This window comes from Lepidochelys olivacea (genome assembly GCF_965140295.1).
Source record: "Lepidochelys olivacea isolate rLepOli2 genome assembly, chromosome: 1".
In the NCBI taxonomy this organism is placed as follows: Eukaryota; Metazoa; Chordata; order Testudines; family Cheloniidae; genus Lepidochelys; species Lepidochelys olivacea.
Window position 1 is genome coordinate 6,629,478 of NC_140411.1, and position 12,107 is coordinate 6,641,584.

At 44.6% G+C, this 12,107-nt stretch overlaps 1 protein-coding gene across 1 annotated transcript; it reads left to right on the top strand.

Moving 5' to 3' along the window:
* Positions 1–8,857: 8,857 nt before the first annotated feature.
* On the top strand, positions 8,858–9,823 carry LOC311514531 (olfactory receptor 51G2-like; the record flags this gene model as incomplete). The annotated part of the gene is made up of 1 exon (XM_084617093.1): positions 8,858–9,823. The coding sequence occupies one exon, from the start codon at positions 8,858–8,860 to the stop codon at positions 9,821–9,823; it is 966 nt and encodes a 321-aa protein (XP_084473219.1).
* Between the last annotated feature and the right edge of the window lie 2,284 nt (positions 9,824–12,107).

The following is a 12,107-nucleotide window of genomic DNA, read 5'->3' on the forward strand; positions in this document are numbered from 1 at the left end:
CTGGATCTCAAAATGATTTCAGGTTAATCCCACCACTGTGCCACCATGTCAAGGTTCCTCCCCCACTCTGAACTCTAGGGTACAGATGTGGGGACCTGCATGAAAAACCTCCTAAGCTTATCTTTACCAGCTTAGGTCAAAACTTCCCTAAGGTACAAAATATTACCCCCGTTATCCTTGGAATGGCCGCTACCACCACCAAACTAATACTGGTTACTGGGGAAGAGCTGTTTGGACGCGTCCTTCCCCCCAAAATACTTCCCAAAACCTTGCACCCCACTTCCTGGACAAGGTTTGGTAAAAAGCCTCACCAATTTGCCTAGGTGACTACAGACCCAGACCCTTGGATCTTAAGAACAATGAACAATCCTCCCAACACTTGCACCCCCCCTTTCCTGGGAAATGTTGGATAAAAAGCCTCACCAATTTGCATAGGTGACCACAAACCCAAACCCTTGGATCTGAGAACAATGAAAAAGTATTCAGTGTTTTACAAGAAGACTTTTAATAAAAAATAGAAGTAAATAGAAATAAAGAAATCCCCCCTGTAAAATCAGGATGGTATATATCTTACAGGGTAATTAGATTCAAAAACATAGAGAACCCCTCTAGGCAAAACCTTAAGTTACAAAAAAGATACACAGACAGAAATAGTTATTCTATTCAGCACAATTCTTTTCTCAGCCATTTAAAGAAATCATAATCTAACACATACCTAGCTAGATTACTTACTAAAAGTTCTAAGACTCCATTCCTGTTCTGTCCCCGGCCAAGACGACTACAGACAGACCCTTTGTTACTCTCCCTCCTCCCAGCTTTTGAAAGTATCTTGTCTCCTCATTGGTCATTTTGGTCAGGTGCCAGCGAGGTTACCTTTAGCTTCTTAACCCTTTACAGGTGAGAGGAGCTTTCCCCTGGCCAGGAGGGATTTCAAAGGGGTTTACCCTTCCCTTTATATTTATGACAGCACATGTAACTCCATTTTGGTTTGGGGCCCACCATTTTTTAAATGCCAGCACATCATACACCAGGAGGAGTGATCCTTAGATACTGATTCCCTGTGAAAATACTCCTTCTTGTCTCCAGCCTGCCTTGACTCCCAGTATCTGGTTTTTGTTAGTCTCTAACTCCCTGTCTCTTGGCCTTGATGTGAGGCCTCCCATCCTGATAATAAAAGTTACTGATGCATGGCTTTAGGACCATGCTGTGTAATTAACATACAGGTATAGCACAATGAATGCACCAAGCAGGGATAGATGGTAGATAAGACAAGGGTTTGTTTATTGGCTAAGGTTTCCGATGCACGAGGGCAACGTGCTTTGTTAAAAGGTATATAACCTTTGTATAATCTGCATTCAGGGTCCCCTCCTGGCTAGCAGGGGGGCACCACGCTCGAGAGTAATAAATGTAGTGTTTTTTGGGAACTCTGCAGTTGTGGACTTTATTTCTGTGCCTCAGCCTAGATTCGAAATGTGCGTGTCCTATCAGGTATAATTCGCAGCATTGGTGTGCGTGTCCTCTCAGGTATAATTCGTAGCACTTGTGCACGTGTCCTACCAGGTGTAATTCGCAGCAGTTGTGTGCGTGTCCTACCAGGTGTAATTCGTAACAAGACACAGAAAATCTGGGAATAAAGGGACGATTTGTAGGATTCATTGATTGCTCTGAGTGAGGGGATGCTGGCACCACCTATCACAACGTTAAGCAGTTCTTACAAACATCGGGGATTGCAAACTTGCCGGTCATTGCCCAGTGTTATGATGACGCCGCTGTCATGGGAGTTCAATGGTTCCAACAGACATTTCTTGGGCTTTTCCTGGACAGTTGCTTTCAGTCCAATCCCTTTAGAGCACCAGTTCTCAAACTATGGGAGGCACGGGAATGTGTAAAGGGAGGCGCAAGCTATGTGGTTCTTTTTGAAAGAGCTCCAGCTCTCAGACCCAGGCAGCTGTAACTCAGGCAGAAGGGCCGTGTACACCCAGAGGAGGGCATAAAGGGGACAGCCGGAGCCTCGGCCAACACAGGGTGGCAGCAGAAGCCTGGGCTGACACACCAGGTGCTGTAGGAATCTACACTAGTCCCATGAAGGGCTCTTTTGTCAACTGTGACACCTCAGATGTCCTTTGTGTGGTTCCCCCAAGTTCTTAAAAAAAAACTTAAAACCAGTATCAGCAGCACGCTTACAGGGAGAAACAACTTACCTGAGAAATGGATCATTTTGTGACCATGGGAGAAAAGTGTACAACACAAGCCAAAGTGAGGGCAGCAGTGGAGGTTCCGGCAAAACACAGAATCTGAAAATATGATGAAGCTTATTTCAAACTAGGCTTAAAATGGAGCGAGTCCAGCCATGCACCGAGACCTCCATGAGTTGTATGTGGCAAAGTACTGGCAAAGAACAAGATGCGGCCCTGCATGCTACACCAGCCCCTCGAAACAAGACACCCTATCTTAGTATCTAAACCCACTGAGTTCTTTCAGAGGATTATAAGAACATAAGAACGGCCATACTGAGTCAAACCAAAGGCCCATTTAGCTGAGTTCTTTGTCTTCTGATAGTGGACATTATCAGGTGGCCCAGAGGGAAGGAACAGAACAGGGAATCATCAAGTGATCCATCCCCTGTCACCAATTCCCAATTTCTGGCAAACAGAGGCTAGGGACATCATCCCTGCCCATCCTGGCTAATATCCCTTGATGGACCCAACCCCAGGAACGTATTGAGTTCTTTTTAAAACCCTGTTATAGTCTTGGCCTTCACAAGATCCTCTGGCAAAGAGTTCCACAGACTGACTGTCTGTTGTGTGGCATTTTATACTATATTATATTATAGAGTGGCATTATTATATTTTCTGTCTTCTTATCAATCACTTTCCTAGGGGTTCACAACATTCTGTTAACTTTTTGGACTATTGTGGCACATGGAGCAGATGTTTTCAGACAACTCTCTACCATGACCGCAAGATCTCTTTCTTGATTGGTAACAGCTAATTTAGACCCCATCATTTTCTATGTGTAGTTGAGATTCTGTTTTCTAATGTGCTTTACTGCTATCATTTGAATTGTTTAAAAGCCACAGAGGGGATTTTCCTCATGACCTCGTTGTGACGCTGTGCCCCATATTCTTCATAGTTGAATGATTCTGATATAATTCTGACATAATGATCATACACTTTGTACAAGATATGTCTTGTCAGGTGTCATTGGAAAAGTTATGATTTGCTGAAAAGGATTAACCTGTTTGTGGGCATGTATCATTTTTGTATGTGGAGTTATGAATATTGACTATGTATCTGTATTTCAAATGTAGTCACACCTGGGTGACGCCCACGAAGCAAAATGCTTCCAGTCTTGACAATGGATTGTGAAGGACCTATTCAGGGTAATGAACTGGCCTTATCCCCCATCTGGTGAGCCTTCTTGAAAACCCTCCAGACTGCCTATGGCTAATTGCTGCTATGACTCACCAGGGCAGCCGGAACAAAAGATCCAGAAGTAAAAGATGTTGGATTCGTTTCCCCTGTGTTCTCACCCTGGCAGGGCACACCTACCTAAAATACTACCATACTAAAATGGCTGCAGGGCAAAGATTGGGGAAATTCCATGGTTGTTCCCTTGTACAATGTGGGGTACCGTGTGAGATGAACGCCAGGTGATTTTGGCCCTGGGAGTGGTGAAGGAATCACACAGTGAGTGGAGAAGTCCCCATGGGACTAGTTCTGACACAGGATAGCACAACCTCTTCCTACACACTATTGAAATTTGATGCTTAGCCAATCAAAAGAGAAAATGAATTACGAGAACAAATTGGGAGTTGCCAGATATATATCCACTTACACCTCATAACAAGACCCTGACAAATACTGTGGATGGCAGTATCCTGGGAGAAGAAATCCTTTTCTGTGCCCTTTGGCCTGTATTAATTTCGGATCATGTCATTTGGCCTCCACAGGGTGGCAGTTACTTCTCACAGCTAATCGACGAAATATTGCTACTGCATGGGTGGTATGCAGAGCTATGCTGCTACGATCCGTTGAAAAAGCTTTTTGGTCCCATAGCCTATGCAATCATTTCCCACACACAGTGCAGATGGCAGTATATTATACACACAAAAGAAGACTATCATTTGTTGCTAGGCTGTGTAGGAGGAAGAGGGCCTGAAACATAATCCCTTTAGTCGAGTGCTGGTCTGTGGCCATGAGACCTGGTTTAAAGGAGTCAAAACTTTGCAGCTATAAAGGTTGTGAGCAAGGGACAGGCCCGGCTTACAGAATGTGGCAGAAACAGGACTGATATTGCAGAAACACACATTCCTATGTTGTACTCGGCAGAAGAATAAACATGCAAACAGTTTCCAGAAAGCTGATACCAGAATACGTGGATGCCAAACCCATTCCCCAAAGATAACAGGAAGATGCTGACCCATCTGAAGGATAAGGTCAGGATAACAGCATAATGGATAGAGATATTTGAGGAAACCAATATGTACAAGATAATGGATGGCACCTGGACACATCAATGGGTGCTACCTCAATACATAAGAGAGTGGTACCCTGATACATCGCGGTTAATACTTAATTTGTTTGCGTCTGTGCATAAAGATGTATCTCAGAGGCAATGTCTTTCTCTGAATGAGGAGAGAATAGAAAGTCCTGCCATTAATGTAGCCAGTCCATTGTTTTGGCATATATGTGTTAGTGTACATGTAACCACTGATGTGGGGCATTAGCACAGTGGCTCCTTGGCAATAAACTGACCAAGTTCCTTCACTGACACCCGACTCTGTGCATTTACTGGACAGTTTTATTGGAGCCTGCTGTATGGGCTATCTGGCCAGAGTCAGTACAGCAGGCAGAAAGAACAAACGCACACAGCCAAATATCTGTCAACAGGCTGAACAATTTGGAAGACTCAGTTTGTCCTGACAGCCTGAGCCCCTGGGATCAGAGAATCATTTCTTCACTCCTGAGGGAGGCTCTGAAGCTGAAGTTGTCTAGTGTCTATTTTCTGCTCCTCCTGCTGCTCACACAGCTGAGGGAATTGTCTGGGAGTCCTGGCCAACCTGAAAGTCCTCAGGGACTGTTCATTAGAATCATAAAGTTGCTGTTCAGCACGGCGAGTATCAGACGTGAGATTCATACACTGATTCTCAGGGCTCTGCCTTCGTGGTGCACTAAGGAGATATCCTCTCTCTGCAGAGTGGAATTTCGGTGAGTTGCCTATTTCTGTATTTAAGTTAGTGCTGAGGGCTCAGGAAGGGTTCCAGGTTCATGGCAAGAACCATCTGGGCAGGAATTCAGCAGCAAGTTGACTTGAACTCTTCAGGATTGTCAGGTTTCAGAGTGGTAGCTGTGATAGTCTTTATTGGCAAAAATAACGATGCTATGTACATTGGCCAAACCGGATAGTCTCTACACAAAAGAATAAATGGACACAAATCTGACATCAGGAATCATAACATTCAAAGACCACTGGGAGAACACTTCAATATCTCTGGTGACTCAATAACAGACCTAAAAGTGGCAATTCTTCAACAACAAATCTTCAAAAACAGACTTGAACGAGAGACTGCTGAATTGGAATTAATTTGCAAACTGGATACCATCCGATTAGGCCTGAACAGAGGCTGGGAGTGGTTGGGTCATTACAAAACCTAAATTTAATTTCCCCAATACAAATTTCTCCCTCCTGTTACTCATGTCTTCTTGTCAACTATCTGTAATGGGTCATTCTCTAAGCCACCTTGTTCTCCCCAGCTGATGAAAGGGCCGATGCTGGGGAGAAGGGTCCTGCCACCTAGACCCTGAACGTGTGTGGCCACTGCCAGAGAAGGTGCCTTTCCTGCAGTATCACAGCAGAGCAGTCAGTGCCTGGGCAGGAGGCCTGGGACATGTGAGGAACAGCCTGCGATCTTTCCTTATGTCCCAGAGACAGCTGTCTGTGATGTCCCTGTGCCCACTGAGCGATGTTCCTTCTTTTCTCGAACCTTTCCCATTTTTTGCTTATTTTTCTTACAGTTGCTCTTTAATAACTTATATTTAGTTTGAACTTAATGTAGTGATCAGTGGGTCAGGGAAGTGTCTGGTGTGAAGAGAGTACCACAGAGTGGGGAGAGAGCCCCCCTCCTGCATGGTTGTTTGCCCTCTTATAGGGTGCTGGCCCTTCCACAATCAGGACACAGCCTATCATGCCCTATTTCCTTACCCAGAGACATTTTCGGGTACACTTACTCTATAGATTAACACATTATGAGATATATTCATACATAGTAATATTGATTATCTCAGGGCAGGGCAAATGGCAGCCCCCCTTGTCCTCTCAGGGCAGGGGATATGGCGGGGCTGTTGGTGTGTGAGGGGCTGGGGAACAGGGCTGATGAGAAGTTGAGGGGAGCTGCTCATGGGGATTTGAGGGAAAAATCCAATGGGGGGGAGCAGTTGGAGACGGGACAGGGAGGAGGTGGAAGAGGACAGGAGTAGGAGAACTGGTGTCCAGAATGGAACCATGCAGGTAGGTGAAAACACAGACAAAGGAGGACAGGGGGCTGCAGGGCAGAACGGAGGGACTGAGAGGGCAGAATGAAGGCTCTAGGGCCTGGAGTGGGGAAACGGGTAACAGGGTGAGGAGGGGATTGGGGAGAGAGGATTACTGGGCAGGAGAAGGCCCTGCATAATGAGTTCATGGTTGGAGCGGGGCTTGATGGAGTAGGGACGAGAATGGATGGATGTGGGGTTGGCTTTGGCTGTTCCTAGGAGGATGTATGTTGTGGCTGCAGAATATACCTGGGGGCTGTGGGAGAGTCCCTGGAACTGTGGGGAGATCTGGCTGCTTTGTTTAAGTTGCACAATAAAATAAATTGTTTCAAATCCAGGTAATGGAAAGACTACAAGTTCACTCGCCCACGTGCCGAACAGTCCACCCTTGGTGGTGTCCATCCACAATAGTACGTGTGGAATTCTGGCTCCTTATAGCACAGGCATCTCCAGGTCTGTCAAGCTGGCACCTTTCAAGAACTAACGTCTCTTTGAGAAAAAAACATCAGGGTCAAATCCTGACTGAAAGCAAGTCAGTGCCATTCCCCTGACTCAGGCTGTTACACAATTTACCTCAGCTCTGAGATGGGCGATTGCTGAATGTTGTGAAATCTTGTGAATTGGGTTACCCGTAAATCCGGGATACTGCACCAGTCGCTGCAGAAAGACTTCAAATCATTCACCTTTTAAGTCTTTTCCATTTGTGCTGGTCGAGCTAAAACGGGTAACAATGTGATCAACGGTGATTCCCAATTGATTATCTGTCCTCCAGAGCTTTTATCCACTGGGTTATAAACATTGCTGCACTGTGTGCCTGACAGAGAGAGGGAATGCTGCTGCCCAGGCTGTTCAGGCTCTGCTTCCTCAGGAGTCAAGGATGAACACTCTCCAGCTGCTACTTTCGTGGCTTTGGTAAGTTTGCTGATCACACTGGAGTTATTTCACGGACAGAGACAGGCAGTCTCAACTGCTTGAAATGTTTAATCTGTAACCAATGAGACCTGCACATTCTTATGATCAGCATCTTTAGTCGTTGTTGTATATAGGACCCAAACTCTTCGGAAGACAGGTCCCTCCCTTGTGGTGCTTGCAATCTGAGGGCCCAGATGGTGCAAACATTACCCATGTAGCGTGGAATTTAACCCCTGCTGGAGTGTCTGCTAGGATACCATAAGTGGGAAAATGGAGCTCTTTGTCTTTGTTCCAACAATATTTAATTGCAGTGAGGGTAAGGGCCTTTTGGGCCCCTTGATGTCCCTCGGAGTTATGCATAGAATTGAGGATAGGGGTTCTCACAGTAAATGTTGCACATGTCAAAACTCCCGGTGAAGGAATTTCTGGCTTTCTCCACAGGGCTGGATCTCACCCAGTGTGAGCAAAGGAGGCATCTAGAATGAAGATAGGACACAGCTAACATTCACAGTCTTCAGAGGCTCCTTTTCTTTTCATCCCTCCCCCTCCAATAATAACATCATGTACAACAGCGAGGGAAGCCTTATTTACAGCTAAAGCACAGCAGAGCTGGATTGTGTTCCCTGTTCTACCACAGCCTCCTTGTTTGGCTTTGGACAAGTCACTATGAGTCATCACCGAGTAGTTTCTATGAACGCTTCTCAGCCCATGGACCATTCACAATTCACACCATTGTTCTCCTCTCACAGGATTTTTAAATAACTAAACCATTTACTTTTTTATCATGGACCCAAGCTAAAGAGTTGAGATCTGGATCCAGACTGAAATCTTGTTCCAGAATGTACGAGTGTTCTGATCCAATGTTTTGCTTCAGGTCCACTCTGCTTTTCTTATGTTCCCTTTAATAATGAGTTCATACAAGCCTTCATATGCCAAGCTCCACCTAGGGGAGAGGGTGTGGTCTAGTCTAGTGAAGGGGCACTCAGCTGAGAGCCTGGAGACCTGAGTTCTGTCACTGATCTCCTGAGTGACCCTGAACATGTTGCTTACCTGTTTTCTGCTTTAGTTTTTTGCTCAGTTAAATGAGGATCTACATCCTCCTTCTTTTGAGTCTCAATGGGCTTTGAATCAGACCCCTTGATTCTTATGCTCTTTTGTCAATCACTTTGAGATTTATAAATGCAAACCTCTATATAAGAACAGGATATTATTAGTAAAGGGATGTTCTAACTGATCTGGGGATGTTAGAGTTCCACCAGGGTTTTTAATCAAGGTACTGACTCCAACCTGTCTGAAGAGCGGGGGCATAATGGGCCATATTTTCTGTCATGCTGTCACATATTTTCAATCATGTTGCTTTTAATTGTAGGGGATGTGGTTTAAGAAACTGATCAGAACCTCCCCAGTGCATCATGCCAACCTGCAATGAAAGCAACATCAGTCCTGCAAGATTCCTCCTGGCAGGCATCCCAGGGCTGGAAGCTGATGGCCCCTGGATCTCCATCCCTTTCTGTTCCATGTACCTCATTGCAATTCTAGGAAACAGTCTGATTCTGTTTGTGATCAAGACACAGCGAAATCTCCATCAGCCCATGTACTTGTTCCTTTCTATGTTGTCTGTCACCGATCTTGGCTTATCTATTTCCACCTTGCCAACAATTCTCAGCGTCTTCCTGTTTAACGCCAGAGAAATTGGCATTGATGTCTGCCTGACCCAACTTTTCTTTATTCACACTTTCTCCATGATGGAATCGTCTGTACTATTAGCCATGGCATTTGACCGCTTTGTTGCAATACGCCACCCGCTGAGATACGCTTCAACTTTAACCAGTGCAAGGATAGGAAATATAGGGCTGGCGATAATAGTCAGGGGTAGTGGTCTGCATATCCCAGCTGTCATTCGTCTCAAGAGGTGGCCGTACAGCAAGATCCAACCTCTCTCTTATTCATATTGTTTGTATCCAGATGTGATAAAGATGGCCTGTGCAGACTCTACACCCAGCAGCTTCTATGGTTTGTTTGTTGTCATTTCTACTCTGGGATTAGACTCAGTGCTCATTGTCTTGTCTTACATTATGATCCTTCAGACTCTATTGAGTATCACTTCCCGGCAAGAGCGTCTCAAGGCTCTGAACACCTGTGTCTCCCACATCTGCGTCATCCTGCTTTTCTACACCCCGCTGATCAGTTTGTCGATGATTCACAGGTTCAAGAAAAAGGCTCTCCCTGAGAGTCAAATTCTTCTGTCTTATCTCTACCTCCTCTTCCCCCCGGTGCTCAATCCCATTGTATACGGCATGAAAACGACAGAGATTCGTAAACGGATCATGAAGATCTTTCAAAACTATTCCACTAACAAACTCCAGTGGGGGCACTGATTTGGTCTGTCTAATCTGTCTCTGTCGGAGCGAATATGGCCCATGGTGTCCAAGTGCCTCTGTCACTAAAAGCAACCCTTAAGTACATATTAGAAAAAGTATTGAAATGGTAAACAGGGCCGTTCCTCATGGATAGCTAGCAAAGCCATGGTAAATAAACTAGAGTTCTTGAAATATAGGCTTGTATTGTTAGAGAATCGAAAGTAGATACTAATTGTATTTGTCTGGGTTTACCTATATCTTATTACAAGTTCAACAATGTGACCAAATTAGCTTGTAGATGATAAATTTCAGTTCCTGAAAGTCATGTTTCATTACCTATTCTGTTAATTCAGAGGTCAAAAGGGGATACTAACGTTAAGATGAAACTTGTGTTGTAATGATATCTTTGTCTTTATTTCTCTTTGAAGTTTGTAGTAAACTACCTGGGAACCATTTCAATGGTTAATGGCCTTATGCTAATCAATGCTGCTAGTTATCAGTGTAGACATAGGAAATAGAGATTTATTTCAAAGCAAAAATGCACATTACTTATTCTGCACACAAGGAAGGTCTGCTGTGATCATTTGGGGACAAGATGCTAATCAGCTGAACTTCAGCTATAAAGGGCCTTTTGGGCCTGATCCTTACTATCTCAGAGATGCTTAAGCTTTGTCGTGGATGTTCAAGTAACAAGATGGAGGACTTGTGGATTAGCCCTGCAATTCTCATGGAAGAATTTGAAAACCCTCTGTATATGGACTGTCTATTGGACTATAACTTTTTCCATTAATTCCAGAAAGACTTCTACAAGTCGGCAGCCTCACCATTTCTTCTTTGAAACTGGCCTGTGAACTGGGTTCATATCTCTATGTATAATGATCTTTTACCACAATAACTCTCTTTCTTTTTGTTTAAAATAAATCTTAGATTTGTGAATAAGAATTGTCTGTAAGTGTTTATTTGACATGATGTGAAATGTGTCTGATCTCTTGAGAGTAGGAGAACTTTACAGATGGTGAATAAGATTTTATATAACCCTTAATAGATGGACTTGGCTGTGTGGGTGGGAGCCAAAGGCTAGATTGCTTAAAGAGAACTGTAGTTTGGCTTCTTTGTAACCGGGAAGGTATTATAGAAGCTGTTTGGTTACTGTCTTCGTGAATCAATTGTAAGAATAAGCCACCAGTTTTGCGGATTTTCTGCCCTATTCCTTGCAGTTTGCCCTGATTCAGCATTCTCAGTATAGCCCCTCCAGTGACCATGGTCACAGCATCCCAAAAGGAAAGCTTGTATTGTTTGCCCCCCAAAATCCCAGTTAGGAAACCTGCAGTCCTGTACCCTTAAAGCTTCTCCTTCTGGAATAAAGTATCCTGTTTTGTCCAGGGAATTAGGGTGTTCAGTGGAATACGTATAAGGAAGAAGGAGTTTTAAGGGAGGAAGACTACATGTATGCATTGCTAAACTACTTAGCAGGTTGACTTGTAAATTCTCTGAAAACTCATTCTGCACTCAGAGAGTAAGTCTTGTCATGTTGGCTAAGGCTACACCACATTTCATAGATTCAGAAGTTGAATCCATGCTCTAAGAGTAAAACTTGACTCAACTTTAACTGTGGCTTCTCTATTGATGCCACCATAATAAAATATAAATTTTCAGCATGTTTACCTTGCTCTTCATAGTAAATCATTGTGATTAATATTTACTTATTTGTTGAAATCCTTCCTGGGCCAGATACCCATCCCTGTTCCAGCTCCTTTGCAAGTGAGGGGGCATTTTTGTTCCAAAGTTGAATTGGAAACCTTTCAACTTTTAAATATAGAGGGCTCCAGCTCAAGCTTTTCTTCTGATCACAAGGAGAGTATCTCGTGGGGAGAGAAAGAAAGACAGATGATCTGTGGGGCCAGAGCCAAGAGTGGGTGCCGGCCATGTCACAAGTAAGCCAGCAGCCATGCACATTGAGCAGCTGGGGATAGCCAGGTGGGGACTTCTGCATACCGCCCAGCACAGGGAGTCGTTACTAGAGAAGAGGGCGTTGAAGGCTGGACTCAGAAGGTGGGATGTGAATCTGCTGGGAGGACAGATGCTGGGGAGAAAGTCCTGCAACTTGGAGCATGAGGGAGTGTGCCCAGTGCCAGAGCAGGCTCCTTACCTGCAGTATCACCACGGAGCAGCCAGGGCCTGGGCAATAGGTGATGTGTGAGGAACAAATTGGGAACATTTCTTACATCCCAGAAATGGCTGTTGGTGGTGTTTCCCATGCCCAAAAAGCGGGGTTCCTTGTTTCCTCGAACATTTCCCATTT